The sequence below is a fragment of the Ctenopharyngodon idella genome, chromosome 21 (genome assembly GCF_019924925.1).
Source record: "Ctenopharyngodon idella isolate HZGC_01 chromosome 21, HZGC01, whole genome shotgun sequence".
NCBI classification, from domain to species: domain Eukaryota; kingdom Metazoa; phylum Chordata; class Actinopteri; order Cypriniformes; family Xenocyprididae; genus Ctenopharyngodon; species Ctenopharyngodon idella.
The window spans coordinates 30,214,886-30,235,194 of NC_067240.1; the positions used below are offsets into that span (position 1 = coordinate 30,214,886).

The 20,309-nt window shown below is 36.7% G+C and overlaps 1 protein-coding gene and 1 long non-coding RNA gene across 5 annotated transcripts in view; one reads left to right on the forward strand and one right to left on the reverse strand.

The window, feature by feature from the left end:
• Nucleotides 1-9,884: 9,884 nt before the first annotated feature.
• LOC127503526 (uncharacterized) overlaps nucleotides 9,885-20,309 on the reverse strand; it is a 66,639-nt gene continuing 56,214 nt past the window's right edge. Inside the window, exons 1-6 of one of the 4 annotated variants that reach the window (XR_007927113.1) lie at nucleotides 14,253-14,576; nucleotides 13,917-14,039; nucleotides 12,838-12,929; nucleotides 10,541-10,588; nucleotides 10,320-10,463; nucleotides 9,885-10,216 (exon numbers count right to left, since the gene is read on the reverse strand). This is a non-coding gene — a long non-coding RNA (uncharacterized LOC127503526). Of the gene's footprint in view, nucleotides 10,217-10,319; nucleotides 10,464-10,540; nucleotides 10,589-12,837; nucleotides 12,930-13,916; nucleotides 14,040-14,252; nucleotides 14,577-20,309 lie in introns of those variants that run through there. The other 3 variants (XR_007927112.1, XR_007927111.1, XR_007927110.1) reach the window with 3 other exon arrangements.
• Nucleotides 14,924-20,309, forward strand: part of LOC127503524 (DNA repair protein RAD50-like) — a 41,200-nt gene continuing 35,814 nt past the window's right edge. Inside the window, exons 1-5 of the mRNA XM_051877461.1 lie at nucleotides 14,924-15,046; nucleotides 15,278-15,432; nucleotides 18,061-18,144; nucleotides 18,340-18,491; nucleotides 18,662-18,847. Coding sequence (XP_051733421.1) covers nucleotides 15,304-15,432; nucleotides 18,061-18,144; nucleotides 18,340-18,491; nucleotides 18,662-18,847 — 551 coding nt within the window. The 5' untranslated portion in view covers nucleotides 14,924-15,046; nucleotides 15,278-15,303. The remainder of the gene's footprint in view (nucleotides 15,047-15,277; nucleotides 15,433-18,060; nucleotides 18,145-18,339; nucleotides 18,492-18,661; nucleotides 18,848-20,309) is intronic.

Consider the following 20,309-nt stretch of genomic DNA (forward strand, 5'->3'; position numbering starts at 1 on the left):
CATCACCTTCAGACAAAATGTTAATGACATGTATTACGGCTGCCCTTTTATACTCACGGGTGCTCCGCTTGTGACGTCGTGGACTGCCCTCTGCCAATGATTTATTGGCATGTGTTTACACATGCTTCAGACACCGGTCACGCTGATGGTATAGGGTCAGAATTTGGTGTAAACAACATGAAAGTATGGCTCCATCCAGCCTTGTATCAAAGGGTTCAGGCTGGTGGTGCTGTAATGGTGTGGGGATATTTTCTTGGCACACTTTTGGCCCCTTATGGCGCTTTTCCACTGCGCTTTCCCGGTTTGGTACGGCTCGGTACAGAACGGCTTACTTAAATAGTACCACCTCGATTGAGGTTCCAAGCATGCCATACCGATACTAAATGTGACGTGTAAACAATGCAGATCACTGATTGGTCAGAGAGAATCGTCACTACCAGCGTCATTGGATTTGAAACAAGAGACACCAAACCCGCTAGATTTAAATAGTCAGTATCATTTGTTTGCGCAACTTTTTTAAACGACTTGCTTTAAATGACGGTCGCACGCAACTTGAAAAAAAGAAATGGCTGTATCGTGGTCAGTAGATGAGGTGCAGACTCGTTGGTAGCCGAGGAGCTGATCCATGGCAGTAAAGGCGGCGCAACTATAACGATCAGTCTATAATCCCACACTCTTTGAAGCGGTACTAAACTGCAGTGGAAAAGCAAACCGAAAGTAAGCGAGCCGAGCCGTGCCAAACCAAGCCGAGTCGTTCCACACAGTGGAAAAGCGCCATTAGTACCAACTGAGCATGACTGAAATGCCACAGCCTACCTGAGTATTGTTGCTGACCATGTCCATCCCTTTATGACCAGTGTACTCATCTTCTGATGGCTACTTCCAGCAGGAGAACGCGCCATGTCACAAAGCTCAAATCATCTCAAACTGGTTTCTTTGACACGTCAACAAGTTCACTATAATCAAACGGCCTCCACAGTCATCTCAATCCAATAGAGTACCTTTGGGATGTGGTGGAACGGGAGATCCGCATCATGGATGTGCAGCTGATAAATCTGCAGCAACTGTGTGATACGATCATGTAAATATGGACCAAAATCTCTAAGGAATGTTTCCAGCACCTTGTTGAATCTATGCCGTGAAGAATTAAGACAGTTCTGAAGACAAGAGGGGTCCAACCCGGTACTAGCAAGGTGTACCTAATAAAGTGTTTTATATATATATATATATATATATACTTTTTTTTTTTTTTTTTTTTTTTTTTTTTTTATTATAGAGCAAAGCCCTAAAGAACCTCATGAATATGTGTCAATATCAAGCAACACACTAAACACCCACTACACAGACAAATCCAGTTATAATTATCAATTTTATTTTTTGGCTTTAGTGACCTCAAGTCAAAATAATGGACAATAATGATATTCATATTCTTGGTCAAAGTCCACTTTAGCATGTGGCTGACACATGCATGGCACACAAATGAGCATGATCTAATGGAAAGAAGATTAGATATGGCATTTGAATTGAAGAGCAACTTCAAATGACTTTCCCTGTCTAGTCAGACAGCCCTTGCTCTCTAATCAGTCTGGGAACCATTGAGGAGGCAAAAACAGACATTTGCCGAAGTAATGAGTGTCCCTAATGACACCAAGTTCATTTAATTTGTCCTCAGGATGGTAATAATTGGACTCCATTATGACCTTGGTGCCGTAATTAAACTGCTGCCTGGTGATATTCTGCACACTGGCATGTAGTTGTCAGTAGTGATTATCAGCAACGAGAGAAAGAGAGTGACAAGCTACAACTTTTCTGGTAGCCCACAACGACAAGTCTTTTCAAAGGCAGCTACTTTTTCTGAGTATGATATATCATTAGAATAGCAAAGCGATGCAGACAGGTCCATTAGCAGGCCAAAGGCACACGGGGTGGGAGAGCAAATTAATCAGATTCCTCTCTACCATTTAAATGTTTGCTAAATTGGATAGGCGAAAGGGCCCGCATTTCAAACAGCAACCAGGCCGCTGTTTGACTTAAGGCTGTGTGGCGAACAAGTGACCTTGGCGTTTAATCATCAGCCGTTTCAACTTTGATGTTTTGACTGACATTTCCGGCAATCCAATTTACACCAGTTCACACTTTTAACAGCCGGTCAATTGGTCCAACACGGTCCAGACATATTTTATTTGGAAATATATTGATTTTTTTTTTCACCCGGCCAGCTAATACTGCTCAGCCACCAACCGAATTAATCTTGTTCAGAGATTGAGCATTATGTTTAATCTCTCGCTTCACCAAGCATTTTCAGATGATAATTGGCAAGTTTTTTCTTGAGAAGATGTAACATTTCAGGGGAAGAAAAAAATTGGGAATGACGAAAATTAAAAGAAAACATTTTGATGATTTACACAAATCAGCATGATAATGGAGTAAATCAATTGCTTTTTTTTTTTTTTTTAGAAAAGCTTTTTTGTTTCTTTTCAACGAGGACACAGCAGATTGTCTATAGGAAATGCAATATGTCTATCCGTCCCTTAGGCTGTGTTTGCGAAATAGAGGTTCTCTATGTTCTCTATGCATTTGAACATGGCTAAAAATAGCCCTGAATCATGTGACAACAAATATCATGTGACGGCAAAGAGCATTTGGCAGGAATTCAAGCGTAGAGTGCGCATTGAATATGGGGTCATATAGCCAATAGAACTGTTATGAGACTTCTATTTTCACTAATGACCTTCTTCATTTGCCCTTTCCTTCTTGCTGATTACAAATAATTTTGAATTATTTTCTGGCAGTTTCTCTGGCTGTAGAATTTTGTTCGGCTTGCTTTCCTATATATCTCTAACCTGAATGAGGGAAAAAATAGATAGCAATCATTCTGATAACAAGTGAAACAGTCACCTTGCTAGCTGCACCTGGGTCTTACATAAAGAACTCTCAAGTTTTTCATTTCTCTTTGGTTCAGCATGTGGCCTGCCTCTTAAAAGTAATCTTTCATTCAAGCTATGAAAGGGACATTAATTCAAAGAAATGGTCCTTGTAATCTGTTTTTTTATTAGTAATATTTATTAAAAGTACCAATATAAACATAAATTTTATAGTCTACATGCTCAAATGTACAGTAGATGATATTTCATATGAGATATTAAAGGATTAGTTCACTTCAGAATTAAAATTTCCTGATAATTTACTCACCCCCATGTCATCCAAGATGTTTATGTCTTTCTTTCCTCAGTCAAAAAGAAATTAAGGTTTTTGAGGAAAACTTTTCAGGATTTTTCTCCATATAGTGAACTTCACTGGGGTTCAACGTGTTGAAGGTCCAAATTGCAGTTTCAATGCAGCTTCAAAGGGCTCTACATGATCCCAGCCGAGAAATAAGGGTCTTATCTAGTAAAACAATCTATTATTTTCTAAAAAAATAAACATTTATATAATTTTTTAACCACAAATGCTTGTCTTGCACTGCTCTGTGATGTGCCACGCATTACGTAATCACGTTGGAAAGGTCACGCATGATGTAGGCAGAAGCACAGAGTTTACAAAGCAAATGTGCAAAGACCAAGTCAAATGGCCTTTACAAAAAAAAAAAAAAAAAAAAAGGTAAAACAACGATGTTGGACGATTTTGAAGTTGGAGGAGAAATTGAGATGGAGTTTTTTCGCCCTACCGCGGTACTTCTGCCTACATCACGCATGACCTTTCCATCCCGATGACTTAATGCGTGGGGCATCGCAGAGCAGTGCAAGACGAGCATTTGTGGTTAAAAAGTATATACATTTTTATTTTTTTTTTAGAAAATGACTGATCGTTTCGCTAGATAAGACCCTTATTCCTCGTCTGGGATCATGTAGAGCCCTTTGAAGCTGCACTGAAACTGTAATTTGGACCTTCAACCTGTTGGTAGCCGTTGAAGTCCACTATATGGAGAAAAATCCTGGAATGTTTTCCTCAAAAACCTTAATTTCTTTTCGACTGAAGAAAGACATAAATATCTTGGATGACATGGGGGTGAGTAAATTATCAGGAAATTTTAATTCTGAAGTGAACTAATCCTCAAAGGAATCTGTATTATTTTCAACCAATGTACTACAATATTTACATACTGCAGCTATAGCATGCCGTTGTTGTCCTCAGACAGCATTTTTGACTCGTTCTAAAGGAAATGTTCAACCAGTGTAATGATTAACATTTAAATTGTAAGATGTTGTAACACCTTCAAACTTCAAGCTTTCAGAGCTCAAGCTTGTGAATTCAACATCAAAGCCATAGAACAAAGATTATTGGAGTGCATTTTACAAGAAAATATGGTTTCAGTCTTTTCCAATGAGCCTGAGCTGTGTACGGTTGCCAGGGCAATGTTAGGTGATTGCTAACTGGCCCAAGTCAAAGAGCCCAGGATGCTCCTTCAATGTTAATCTCTTTTGTTTGTTTTTGAGCATTTAATGTTCAAAATTGGTCCCCAACAAACTGCATAATTTCTGTCTGTACAGCACAATGAGTTACGTGATAAAGCTTAATACGTTTGCACTACTATCTCATGAGTCTCCAAATGTTTGATCTACTTCTAAAGAAGTTCTCAAACACTTTAGTGGTGCAAACAGTAAGGAATAAAAGGCCAAATAAACAAGTCTACTTTGACTGTAAAACCTCAGCTTTAAAGTCTTGGGTCATTCAGTCAAAGCCTGGAAGGAGGTTTTTTTAAGTACCATGAATTTATCTGAGATTCTAGTAAGATGAAAAATAATAACTTGGGGGGACATGGCAGAAGTCTCACCCGGGTCACTGACAGCTCCTGAACTCACTGAAGTTCTGGTTTTTGATCCCTAGCTATATGTAGCACCTCATGCAGAACGCTCAAGGCCACCAATGTGAGGTATATGATATTCTGCTTTATGCAAAATGGAGTAATGGAATTAAACTACTGCACTCTTAAAGCCCCTTTAAGGCAAGTCAGTCTGCTTGGTGGCCATATTCAAATCATAAAGCCCCTAGGCAACTATTTCCAGCCTTGGAAGTACTGATTGAAAGTGGATAGACCACACTCTACAAAACTGTTGGTCAAGTTTGCATTCTAATAATGTACTTCAAATCGAGAATAAAATCTTGTGATCATTAGAAGTTCTTTGGCTCAAATCATGAAACTAAATTGTAGAGCTAATGAGCTTTCTAGAGTAAAACAGGCTATTGGTTCTTTAACTGTAAGGTGGGATTTCCATGTCTCCTTCAGAATTCTTGTGAGAAATAAACAAACTTATCTACTTAATCTACTCTCAAGGTTTTAAATGAGATCCCCAAAAAATGTTTTCCTATATTTTATTTATAGAGAGAGGGAGAAAAAAATAGTGAAAAGGGTTTATAAAAAACAAACAAACAAAAAAAACAACAACAACAACAACAACAACAACAAAAAACGGTCCAGACGCATACAGGTACAATGTGCAAGACTCAAACCTTTCACCTGTATGTGCATACATGTATTTAGCAAGAACACATTAAATTGATCAAATGTGACAATAAAGACATTAATAATGTTACAAAAAATTCATCAAGAATTCTGGAAAAGTATCACAGTTTTAACAAAAATATTAAGCAGCAAAAACTGTTGTCAACATTGGTAATAATAATAAATGTTTCTTGAGCACCAGATCAGCATGATTTCTGAAGGATCATGTGACACTGAAGACTGGAGTAATGATGCTGAAAATTCAGCTTTACATCACAGGAATAAATTACATTTCAAAATATATTAAAATAGAAAAAAAAAAATCTTTTAAATTGTAACAATATTTCACAATGTTACTGTTTTTACATTTACTTACTTGATTAAATGCAGTCATGGTGAGCATAAGAGGCTTCTTTCAAAGCCATTAAAGGGTTAGTTCACCCAAAAATGAAAATTGTCATTAATTATTCACCCTCATGTCGTTCTACACCCGTAAGACCTTCGTTCATCTTCAGAATACAAATTAAGATATTTTTGATGAAATCTGATGGCTCAGTGAGGCCTCTATTGACAGAAATGTCACCGAACTTCTCAAGATCCAGAAAGGTACTAAAGACATATTTAAAACAGTTCATGTGAGTACAGTGGTTCTACCTTAATATTATAAAGCGACAAGAATATTTTGGGGTGCCAAAAAAACTAAATAATGACTTTTCAACAATATCTAGTGATGGCCAATTTCAAAACACTGCTTTGAAGCTTTATGAATCTTTTGTTTCGAATCAGTTGTTCAGAGTGCCAAAGTCACGTAATTTCAGCAGTTTGATTCCGAATCACTGATTCGAAACAAAAGATTCGTAAAGCTTCTAAGCAATGTTTTGAAATCGCCATCACTAGATATTGTTGAAAAGTCGTTATTTTGTTTTTTTGGCGCACAAACAGTATTCTCATCGCTTTATAATATTAAGGTAGAACCACTGTACTCACATGAACTGTTTTAAATATGTTTTGAGTACCTTTCTGGATCTTGAGAGGTTCGGTGACATTGCTGTCAATGGAGGCCTCACTGAGCCATCAGATCAAAAATATCTTAATTTGTGTTCTTGAGATGAACGAAGGTCTTACAGGTGTAGAACAACATGAGGGTAAGTAATAAATGACATTATTTTCATTTTTTGGGTGAACTAACACTTTAAAAACCATCCCAACACCAACCTTTTGAATGTGTTTCAGACCAGCTTTAAAGACACTCCAACCTCACATCTGACGACAAGTGAACTATTGAGATAAACATTTTTTTTTTTCAAAATAGTATTATTGATTATAATGCTTATTTCTCTGTAGATTAATCATACTGTAAGTAAAAACAAAAAGCATATAAAAGTATTTACTTCCTTCAACCAGTCTATCAGACACTGCTTTTAATCTCCCAATCAACTGGCTTTTAATCGCATGCCCTGATGCCTTCTTTTCTCGATATATATATTTTTTAGATTTCACACACAGCCAATGTCTCCGAACGTGGAGTCTGTGCAGTGAAAGATAGCATCTGTCTTAGCTGAAGCTTGTTAAATCAGTGTTAGTGAGCTGCCTCCTCTCTCGCTGTCTCTCTTTTGTGTAACAGAGCTGTGTAGTGTCTGCTAGAAACCATCCGATTCCCAACGGATCCAGCTGATTTGCTTCCCAACCTACCTCAAAATAACTTCCTGCCCACGTACCACACTTCACCTGCCTGCACTTTTGTTTCAGGATCCTGAAAAGGAACTTTGTATGTGTGGGTCGCAGGGCTACATGTACTGTATGCCTTTATATGTATTTTACACTGCATACTTGTACTCTATGCAATAGCTCCCTGTTGTTTTTAATGATTACCAAACTAAATTGTAACCTTGCTTTTATGATGTATCTCCTTTGAATATCTGACAGTATTTTATTTTCCCTTTCAATGCATTTTGACAAACATTCCATAAAATTTAATATATCAGGGGCATTTCCAGGAGGCAAGGGAGGCAGTGCCTCCTAAAAAAAAAAAACAAACAAACAAAAAAAAAATCAGATGAGAAAATAATCTATATTACAAAAATAAAGCAATGCAAATATTACCAAATGTGACATTAAATCATGTATAAATCACTCGTTTTTTTTTTTTTTTTTTTTTTAAAGTAACACTGTGCAACAGTGACACCAGCAGGTAAAGTTACAGCGGGACGCCAAGTCTCTCTTGCCTCCCCTGATCCAATTGAGTTTTAACAGTCACCCTAAAGTGTGCAGTGGGTTTGGTGGGGGGTAATCGAAAATGAATGGGGGAAGGTCACGTGCCTCCATTGCGCTATGATTGGATATGAATGGTTCACGCAATAAATCCCGCCTCTTGTTTTCATATGCATTCCACATTCGCAAATATGTCTGAATGAACAAAATGATGGCATTAATGGGAAGAATAATTAAAAAGTAAGTAAACAGCTAAGCCCCTTAGATATCACCGCTTAATGTCATGTTAAAATTAAACTTGAAATAGCCTGAAAACATGACTTTGGGGGGGTTTTAGTGAGCAATCAGCTTGGTGAATTTAACGATACTGTACATTATGTCTGTGACCAGTTTACCGAGCATGATGACTGATGATCCGAAAATAAATTTACTATTAAAAAGAACAGCTGAAAATCAGTTCACAAATAAAATATATTGTTTAAATTGTTACTGCCTTTAATTATTATTTTGGAATAAATGTAAAACTGCTTAAAACACTTGGTGAGATTTATACTTGGTTTTAATAAATAGAACATTAATTACATTGTTAATGTAAAAATACAAATAGAATTATATCTGGTTTCTTTTTCTTATGTAAAAGTAATGTTTATTTAACCAGGAAAATGTGTGTGTGTGGGGGGGGGGGGGGGGGGGGGGGGGGGGGGGGGGGGGGGGGGGGGGATAAATACATAAAAAAAACTAATTTCAGAACACCACTGCACACATATGATTTGTGACCAGCCACGTCATGAGCCGATCACTGAAAACTGAGACCCACACGGCATTTGATCACTGTATTTACACAAATCATTTCACTTTTAACCCTCTGGTGAAAAAAAAAAAAAAAAAAAATTATTTAACCTTGTATTACTGTCTTTGAAAGGTTTTTGTCTTTCAAACACATTAAAATCTTCAAATCCACATCATTTCATACTTACATGTAATGCAGGGATTCCCCAACTTTTTTGTCAGCTGAACTTCTTTGACCTAATATATTTACTTGAAGTATCCCCTGAGATTTCCCCTGAGATTTAAGTTAAGTTAGGTCAGTAATAAAATTAAGTGAAATAATAATGATAAAATTACTGTTTCACTGTTCTCTGATGTCAATAAATGGTCACGATATGTAAGTAAACAAAACAATTTTTTTTAATCTTTAAAGTGTATATTTTTTAAATTATTTTAATTTGACATTTTTTATGATTTCATTACTTAATGATTTAATTACCGGGAAACCCTGATGTAATGCATTATTAAATGCACTTCATGTTGTTAATAACAAAGAATGGAATATATTTTTTTCTCTTTGTATTTTCATTTTAATATGGTACAAGATTATCCTATTCAAATCAATGTGATAAACGAGTTAGGTCAAAGTAATCTAAAAGTAATCAAAAAGTAATCGGACTATATTACCTTAAGTGTGTAATGTAATGGATTACGTTACCAACTACAATATTTGTCATGTAATTTAGATTCAGTAACCAACTACAGTTTGTTTACCTTAGATTTTGTTTATCTACCGATGCTTTCAAGTACAGCTTTAGGGGACGTTTGTGTGGAAATCTCATGTATAACTATATTACATAATCATCACAATATGTATTTTTTTCAATACAAAATTAATATAAAATTTTCAAGTGTTAGACATATCATGCCCGACAATGTCTCACACAAGCAAGATGGCCAAAGAGGACTATTTATTTCACTAGCTTGTTTTATAGAGCAAACACAGCCAGACAGGAAATAGAAACTAATAAAAGGTCATTTGTGCTGCTTTTAAGATATAATCTTGTAACTTACTACTTACTTCATTATCTAATCACATCCAACCTCATTTCACTGGCAGCTATTTGTTCTGTTAAAATGAAGTGGCAGCCCATGGTAGTTTGAGGGACACTGCCCTCTACTGCCAACTTTACTACCTGAACAAGTTATCTACACTCTTAAAAATTACTGGCACCTTGGAACATCCATGGAACCTTGCCAAGGTTCTTCAGAATATTAAAATGTTCTTTACACTAAGACAAAAAATAGGTTCTTTTAAGAACTGTTCACTGAAAGGTTCTTTGGGGAACCAAAAATGGTTCTTTAATGGCATCGCTGCAAAACCCCCATTTGAAACCTTTCTTTTTAAGAGTGCAAATAAATATAGTGTACCAAAATCACATCAAAGAGAAAGCTTCCCAAGTTACGGTCACACATTATTATTTATTGCAGTATTATTAAAGAAATCACATAGTAACATGTGGTCGAAAGCACTTATTATTAGATTTCAACTTTTAGGTTGTCCTGTTAAGCCATTTCCTGTATAAAAGCAAGAGATAGACATTTAAACAGCTATTTATTGCAATCAACTAAATAGAAGTCAAAGTGAATGAATCAAAAGTCACTGCTGGTTAGGCATTTGGACATCCAGTCTTGGAAAAATGCGAAACATCGACGGATGAACATCAGCTCTTGATTAGTCCTCAAATTAACCTTGCGAACCATGACTTTGTCTTTTAGACAGTGTTCTCCGATCTTGCATAAAGGGAAGAAAAATACACATAGCTCAATACATCATTGGGCCAACTTCCAAGACACATATGACAGAGAGAGACAGAGAGAAAGACAACTATCTTACCAAATTCTGAAGGAGAAATCTGATATTGTGCTGTAAGAGTCTAAGGGCAGTGCGTGGTTCGACAGCGCCGTCTTGATCAGTGATTTCTGCTGAAACTAATGTCTTGAGAAGCTCTTGAGCAATGAATTCTTTACAGCTGCACATCTGAAAGAAAACAGGCCCAATCTTGCTCATATACGGTATATGATATCTCAAACACTTCAAATTTCAGTTTCACTCACCTCTCCGCTTTCAATATGCACATTTGGTACATATATTGGGTTCATGTCCTTTAAAAGAAGCAAGAAATTATAGTGTGAATCTTTAAAAAAAAAAAAGGTTTGTTTATATTGTAAATGTAGAAATTTCAAAGGACAATTGACAATCTTTTTTAAGGGTGCATCTCAATCAGCTCCCTAGTTCAGTAGTCAAGGCACTGATCAGGGAGTTGGGCTGTCTCAATCGCGAAACCCTTCCAAATGTTCACTGAAATGTACGCTCCCTAAAAAGTCCAACTATGCACTGTGAAAACCAGGGAGCATCAATGCTCAGTGTATTTTGGCAGCTGACTTGTTGCCTCACTGCCTTTACAGACAATGACTTTGTAGGCAGTGTTTGTGCGTGAAGGTACCTCACGAAATTGATTTCGGACAGTCTTCTGAGGCACCATAACGGTTTGATGATCTACAGCAAAACAGAGCAAGCTTTGGTGAGAACTAAGCAAATATTTAATTACTACAGTAGAAATTTCTAACTAGAAATGACATAAGTGGAAAACATTGGTCAAAAACATACATTTACACACAAACTGACCACCAGCCGCAACTTTCATACGCCATCTTTATTTTTTAGCTCAACTGTCACGTAATGGAACGCAGGATTGTGGGATATCAAAGGCATCAAAGGATACATCTATGCTGCCTTCAAAAATCGATCAGATGAAGGTCTCTCAGGAGACAAGAAGTGAAGCTAACATTAGATTCGGACGTGCCTTGATGCCTTACTACCTTGGAAAGCATCCTCCGAAGGCAGCTTTTTTTTTAAAGGGGGGTATCACACACAGTTTCTGCCAATCTCATGTTAATCTTAAGTACCTATAGAGTAGTATAGCACCCTTCATATTGCCGAAAAGTCTTTAGTTTTATAAATAGTTATAAAAGATACATACGCTGTACCGAGTCTTTCCGAAAACAGCCGAGTGCCTGGAGGCGTGACGTGTGAGCGGAGGTAGAGAGACGAACTGTCACGAGCACGCGCAGCTTTTGTGTAGAGATCGGCTGCAAGCAATATATTTAAACACGGAATACACCATCGCATTATCCATGGATAACTTTTGAATCACTATAATGAATATAGCGTATAGTGAATGATGAATAATGAATTTATGAATTCACTATGTTCGTATTGTTTACATTATATGCACTTAGGAGCCTATTGCCAACAAAACAGACATTTGATGCAGTTTTACTCACCACCTGTGGTTCCGATTCATGACCGGGATCATTACCGCTGTGACCGCTCCATCTTTCAGTTTCAAACGATCTGTAAATCCAGCGTAGAACTGGGCCTCGTTTATAAAACCATTAGCGCCGATCCCGAGGGCTCGAACAGCCACGGAAAAACACGAGATATTCTCCGTTAATTTTAACCAGTAAAAAGGAAGAAAGAAAGGAAGGAAGGAAGGAAGGAAGGCAGGAAGGTTATCTTTCCCTCACAACCAAAAACACATTTCTTTGGTGACATTGTTGATTTTGTGAATTCCTGTGACCTGTGCAGCGCTGCCGACGACTTCCGTAAACCCGAACGCGCGTTGATGGGCGTGCTCTTGTTCTCTCGCTCTGGTCGACGTGTGCGCGCGCGCCCTTTCAGGAGAAGTGCCCTTATAAGGAATTCCGCCCCCGTTTACGTCACTCAGGCCGATACTTGAAAAAAACAAACCCCTAAATTCGTGAGGATTTGGAAAAGTATTTTTGGCACAGAAATACTCTGTCATTCGTCCAACTCGTGTTTTGAAACTTTGGCCATGTTTAGCATGATAATCCAACTCTTTAACAGTGTAAATAAGTCAGAATGCATGAAATAGCATTTTAAGCTTTCGGACGCAGCCCGTGTTTCCTTAACAGAAGGTCTAAAGAGTGAGACCTTAATCACGTGAGCCAACTCACTATAGACACGCATAGATGTATATTGAAAATACAAACCATTAATTATATGTCAGCATAAATATACACCACTAGACAAGTAATGTACATAATATAGCTAACATTTATAATTTATTTTCGGCTGAAATGTTGCACTTATATTTAACAAGCTAAGTATTTATCATAATGTATTTTAAATAATGTTAAAAAAATAATAAAGATCTCAATACTCTCTACGATCAACTTAGGCTTACTATGCTTTATGGAAATGCTACCCTGACCAGTGCCCAAATTCATGTACATGATATAATGATTCACAACCTAGGAAGCTATGGAGCTGACTGAGATGCACCCTAAGTAAGATTGTCATGTTTATGTTCACTGAGCAAGTTACTTACAAATGTGAAGAGATGTGCATAATCCATTAGGTCTCTAAGATGGTGAAGTGCCTCGCGTATAGTGTCATCTCCCTTACCCATGTGCTGCAATGCTATAAAGAAAAACAGCACAGTTGGAACAGTTTTTTGGGGGGGAGCTGGGAATAGCAACATACATCCATACATAATGCTTTTTTTTTTTTTTTCCTGATAGACTCTATTGCCTTCAAAATATTCAAACTTCAAACTACTTGCAATTGAACACCTTCAAACTACTTCAAACTGAAAACCTTTAAAGTTCAAGCTTTTAAACTTTCTGGTCAGGCTTTCTCAAGACAACATCAAAAATGGTCTTCACCATTTTTTTTTTTTTTTTTTTAAATCTAGTTTATTCCTGCAATCAAAACTGAATTTTCAGCATCATTACTCAGTGTCACATGATCATTCAAAAATCATTCTAATATGCTGATTTGCTACTCAATAAACATTTCTTATTATCAATGTTAAAAACTAAAACCTTTTTGTGGAAACTGTAACACACTACCATTCAAAAGTTTGAGGTAAGTAATATTAAATAAATAAGTAAATAAACAATATTTTTATTCAGCATGGACACATTAAATTGTTTAAAATGATAGTTAATGTTACAAAATAGTTATATTTCAAATAAATTATGATAATTTGAACTTTCTGTTCATCAAATAATCCTGAATAAATGTCTTACAGTTTCCACAAAAATATTAAGTAGCAATTTTTTTTTATTTTTTTTTAACCAACATTGATAATAATAAAAACCATTATTAATAAGAGAGCACAAAAAATAATCAATAATAACAACTGAGCAGCAAATCGGCATATTAGAGTTGTTTGCAGAAGGATCATGTGACACTGAAGACTGGAGTAATGATGCTGAAAATTCAGCTTTGATCACAGGAATAATTTACATCTTAAAAAATTGAAAACAGTTACCACCCCCATATATATATATCTCCTCACACCCGTGATTCTACTCATTCTCTTCAGCTGGAATCTCATTTGAGCATCTTCTTTTTCATATCAAGTGCGATTTGATGATCTCCGTTTTCTATAAATATACTTACAAAACGTAGTTGGTAAACTGAACATCCTTATCAAACAGCAGCGAAACACCACCACCAAGTGGACGGATGTGGTAATGACAACGACAATAAACTTTAAATGGGAAATGTGCCTGCCGAAATATGCTGGGGGAAAAAAACAATCATTTTGAAATTATATATTTGTATAAAATATAATTGAGAATAATTTGCAATTACGGAATTTTGTCGTTTTGAGAAGCCTCCGTAATATCAAATGTGACTCCGCACATCAGAACATGTACGCGTCAATAAGAATTCAAACAGTTTTATATGGTCAGTGAATGTTAAATTATATTGATCCTACTTTGGAGTACTTACAGACAAGAAACAGCATGAGAGGGAAGGTTGTGCAGATCTGAGCGATTGTGGGTGGAGGTTTGCAGGTCTCTGTACACTGTGAGCCTTTGAAATCCTTGAAAACGCGAACACGATTCGACCATTTCACACATGCTTAATGCTCTTCAGCCACATCTACAAACCAAACTTGGTAGTGTTCACACTGAATCTATTAAACCGACAAGACGGTTTCCTCAGGAAAGTTGCATCTCATGACATGAGCATTTGAAATGTTTTGATAAGCTGATAGATGTGCTGCTAGTAACCCATACTAGTTCTTAAAGCTATTCCAACTACTAATCTTACATTGGCTGTGTTCAAAATAGCACACCACTTCAACAAATCCTGCTTTAATGTAGGCCATAATGTGAATAATACTACAAAGTTCACTTTTTGAAAATTCAGCTGTAGGAAGTGTCCCTAAAAATCAAAACAATTTTATTAAATGAAATTGTATATGGTCATATGGGCGGGGAAAATAAGTTAATATAATTTCTTTTATTTAATTATAAATACAATTGCTTGTGTTTTATGTATTGGTTATTAAATAAATAAATAAATAAATAAATAAATAAAAAGAATCGCTCTTTTTTATTTATTATTAAATTGCATTGTGGGATATGTAGTTTCTAGATGATTCTCGTGACGCGGAGTTGAATACGGAAGAACGTCACTGCGCCGACGCGGGAAACACACGACTGACTTACTGACTGGCTGCCTGCAGTCAAAACAAACTATTACAGTTTACGTGGAGATTACAGCGTTATTTGTCCTGTGTGAGTTATTTTAATAAAATTTTATGCAACTTTATAGCTATGTTAATGTATTTATTGTAGTTTTGCTAGCTCAGTTGCACTTTATAACGATTCTGTCGTCATTATAAATGACTGTTTTAAAACCATATATGCCTGTTGTACTGACAATATCATTTTTAAGTTCTCGTTATCTAAATGTGAAGTTTTAATTGTGTGCACTGATATTTAATTTTACTTTTATATCATTTCAAGGCAACAAGTCAAAGCACTGGTCCAAAATGTCAAAGATTGAAAAGATGAGTATTCTGGGAGTGAGGAGTTTTGGAGTTGAGGATAAAGACAAACAAGTGATCTCCTTCTTCAGCCCTCTGACGGTGCTTGTGGGACCTAATGGAGCTGGAAAAACGGTTTGTATTTTCCTGTCAGTCTTTATGTGAGTGTATAATTTAAAAGACAGTAATTAGAAGAGATGTATACAAGTCTACACACTAACATTTGACAGTGGTGGAGAGCTTTAAGTCACCATGAAAGGAAAATGGACAGATCTTTTTAATGGAATATTGCAGTATTTATTAATGATTTATCCATGACCTTCTGTTCTCTGATGACGTGAGGGCGGGACCTGTCATTTACATGAGATAGAACAATAGCAAACAACAACCAATCCAAATCAATGCTGCGTTCACACCGTGTCATAATTACCGTAATTTAGAGAAATTCTACTCGGAGCTGTTCATGTCTTCAGACTCGGAATTATGCGTTTATGTGGTAACACAATCAATTGCAAAATGAATCTGCAGTGGTCACAAGGTAAATATCATAGCTTTCACACTATTTAGAGTTTACAAGTTGTAATTTCAAGTTCTATGGGGATGTGAACACTTTTGCACCTCAATTCCCGATGAAGAAAATCAAGTCCTGCCCAACACTTATTCTTATTCGAAGAGCCGTTTCACTCTGATATATGTCACAATAGGGAAGAAAACACTATAACTTCCATTTCATGCCAACTTTAAAAGGAAAAATGTAAGGACAGAAACCATTATAAATATATGTTCCATATAATTAGAATTATAAGAATTATATGAAAGATAAAATACAAAAACAAATGTACTTTTATTCACCCAAAAATGAAAGTTCTGTCATTAATTACTCACCCTCGTGTCGTTCCACACCCATTAGACTTTCATTCATCTTCAGAACACAAATTAAGATATTTTTTTTGATTAAATCTGAAAGATTTTTTCCCCTCCACTGACAACTACTCGACTGTTCATAAAGAGATCGTAAAACTAATATGAATTGAGCGATTTAGCCCAAATATTCAGAAGAGACTCAATCGCTTTATATGATGAACAGATTGAATTTAGGCTTTTACTCACATATAAACATTGATCAGCAAACATAAACAAGCTCAGATGTGCTGTGTAACACACGAGAATGAACCTCATTAGTTCTCAAACATGCTTGAGCTTCCATTTACCACTGAAGTGTGAGTTGATGAATGTTTATATGTGAATAAAAGCCTAAATTCAATCTATTCATCATATAAACCGATCGTTTCTCTTCAGAAAATTTGGACTAAACCAAAGTCCCTTTAAGACAAGTCATTTCACCCAGCGGCCATCTTTGAAACGCCTCTCAGGCATTCAAGTGCAGTTCCTATCTCTTTGAATGGGAAAACATCAAATTCTCCAAAGCTGTTTGCCAAGCTTTCGATTAAATTTCATATTTGAAATCACCAATGAAATCTGACAATAACTGCCTCATAAATTTTGTTTCTAAATGCTCGAATCATGACAAAAAACTGTATTTTTCAGGCTGGGTCAAGCTCATGCGCAGTCCTAAATGTGCGTCTCTTGTGTCTCATTTCGGAGGTGCGTGTCTGACTGTTTCTATAGGAACCGGAGCTTCTAGCGGCCGCTGCAGTGACGCAATGACTTTACCAATCGGCGATTGGCTCTTATTTAGAAGGCGGGACTTATTCCGCCATATTGCGCGTTGCACTTTCTCCCATTCAAAACAATACGAGTGACGCGTATTGTGTTATTCTATAATCTTTGACTAAACCGCTCAATTCACATGAATTAGTTTGAACACAATCTTTTTTTAAAAAGTTTTAGTAGCGTAGCTGTCAATGGAGGGACAGATTTCATCAAAAAGATCTTCATTTGTGCATTTTAGATTATGGGTGGCACTTGCGGTTTGAGGAAGTTCCACTCAAAAAGATGATTTCAAATCATAAGGTTGCGCTACAATAATCTTTATCCGTCAGTTTAACTGAATGAGCTGTTCTCATGTTCAGACATAATGTAACACTTGGTATTTTAATGTGACTCTATTTCAATGGCAAGAGCTCTTTTCAGTCACTGCATTCTTTTCCTTCTGATTATTTAGTTTTTTCCTTTGTATTTCACTGTAACACAATGAAAAGGACATGTGCATTTGTGGTCTGTTCTCCCGATTTTAATTTACGGTATATCCCATTAATAATTTACTGGAATGCATAAGAATCTTTCGTTGTTCTCCCCAAATCCTCACCAAACTAGGTTTGTTTTCACACAGATGCTTTAAAATGTAATTGTCTCCCCTTTTCACTTCTAATCCCTATTAGCAGTGTTTACTGGAATGTTTCTAAAGCAGGTAAATGTCAATGTCAAAATGGCAGAAATAATTTTGTAGTATTATCACGCTATGTTTCTGTTAATGAACATTTTTGATTAAGGCAACGTACAATATAGACACGGTGATATTTAGCGCGTCCGTATTATTGCTGCTGTTATTCATGGTCTGTGGTAGTAATTTGTTAATACTTTTACGCTTTTAAATGTCTTTTTAATGTTCAATGGTTGAAGGGTGAGTAGAATAATGCTTCCTCATTGTACACAGTTTTTGAAAATGCTTATTGCGTTCATAGAGCGAACCTTTCGCTGATTGTTTACAGTTTAACGAAAGTTACGCCCATAATTCACACAAAGTGTCATGAGGCGTAGGAAAAAGGTGGATATTAACTATTTCTTTTTATGAATTTCCAGACCATCATCGAGTGTCTCAAATACATCACTTCAGGAGACTTTCCACCAGGAAGTAAAGGGAACACCTTTGTCCACGATCCCAAAGTAGGTCCTTGACAAGAGTAATTTAAGTAAACAAATATAAGCTGTTGTAGAAATGTTCTGAATTACAGGTATTTTTGCATGTTGTCTTGAACTTTTTCAAACTTACAAACACTGGTTCATATTGTCCATGCAAGAGCTGGGCAGTATGACACTTTGTTTTTATAGAGTTTAATAGATAATGTTGGTCTGTTTTAGGATGCTCATGAGACGGATGTACGGGCGCAGATCAGACTCCAGTTTAGAGACGTGAATGGCGATGCTGTGGCCGTTCAGAGGTCTATGCAAAGTACACAGAAGGGCAAGAAAACGGAGTTTAAAACTCTTGAGGGTGTCATTACCAGAATCAAGTAAGTTGTCAAATCCTTGTCTCTTATGCTCACCAAGGCTGCATTTATTTGATCAAAAATACAGTAAAAATAGTAATACTTGGCCCTTGAAAAGTGTACTTTATTGTCCCTGTTTGAAGGACTCATTCGCTTGTTTGATATTAATATGTCTTGACCTCTCCTGATGTCAGGCATGGAGAGAAAGTGAGTCTGAGCTCTAAATGTGCTGAAATAGACCGTGAGATGATCGCATCCCTGGGCGTTTCCAAAGCTGTTATCAACCATGTCATCTTCTGCCACCAAGAGGAGTCCAACTGGCCTCTCAGTGAAGGGAAAGCCCTCAAACAGAAGTTTGATGAGATCTTCTCAGCCACAAGGTATTTGTATCTGGACAACAGATTCCTCACAGAAGCTTTCAGTCGTTAAAAGGGTCATATCATACTTTTAATTGATGTTCCTTTTTCCTGAGGTCCACATATGACTCTTTTGGTACCATTTGCATCATATTTTAGTGTTTCATTTTGTATCCTCTTTCTGACCCTTAGGGCCCTATCGTGCACCTGGGGCAATGCGGCGCCAGGGGCGACGCAATTGTTTTTTGCTAGTTTCAGCCCGATGCAGTTATCATTTTCACATCTTGCACCACGTTGTTTAAATAGCAAATGCATTTGCGCCCATTTGTTCGCCCATGGGCGTGCTGGTCTGAAATCGAGGTGTGTTCAGGCGCATTGTTGGCGTGTTACTATTTTGAGGCAACTGAAATAGACTGCACCATTGACCAACTGAAACCTGGTCTAAAGTCCATGGCGCAATATTTGTTTTGTTATTTAAAGAGCGTGTTAGTAATATGTGCCTATATGCGGGTGCACAACACGGGTACACTCTGCTTATTACACACATAGGGCAGCAGCACACAAACATGTAAATATTAAAAATAAAAGATTTACAATGTAAAAGATTATTATCATGTGCATAAAGATAAAAATGCTTTGGTGGAATCCGCCTTTTCCCGTAGATGGTCTGCTCGCATGCACAAACCTCATGCACGAGCAGATCCGTTTCCTCACTAGAGAAGCGTTCAGTTTTTCCGCTTGCAAATTCTGCCATGTAAATAGCGAATCCGCCATGGCGCGAGCGCAACTGTCTTTTAAAAGGTATGTGAGATGAGACTCTGTTTGGTTTATTGCACGTTACGCCCAAAACACACCCATTATTCATTAAGAGAATAGGGACAACCCTTTTAGACCATGCGCCGGGCACGCCGACCATTTTTCCCGTCCTTAAACTAGCAAAAGTGGATTCGGACACGCCCTAAGCGCACTTGCGCTATGCGCTTCAGACCATGCGCTTAGATCGTTAAAATAGGGCCCTTAGAATTAAATGGTCCCTTTCACATGTTTAATGGGAACAGCATTGAATGCTTTCTCATTTTCATCTAGTCATTTTTGAATACTATCTAGAATATCTCAAATTAAAAATTGATTTTTGCTGCATAGATATCTCATGCCCTTGACAGTATTCAAATTAAGTTTTAATCATTAATGTTAATATATATACAGTATATTAAATAATATAGGCCTCATCCCTTTCTAAAGTCTTTTTAAATTCATAATTTTTTATTAAAACTTTGATATTTGTATATAGTTTTTTTTTTTTTTTTTTTTATCTTTTTACCCTATAAATGTTGTTTATTATCTACACAATATATGTTTTGTAAATACTATAAATGCTCAAGATGCCAGCAAAGCTTTGACTCTATGGCTCTGTAATTCTGTAGGCCTACACCAGCAGATGGCGATAAATGAGTGCCTATCTTGTTGGCAAATTACTAATTTGCTG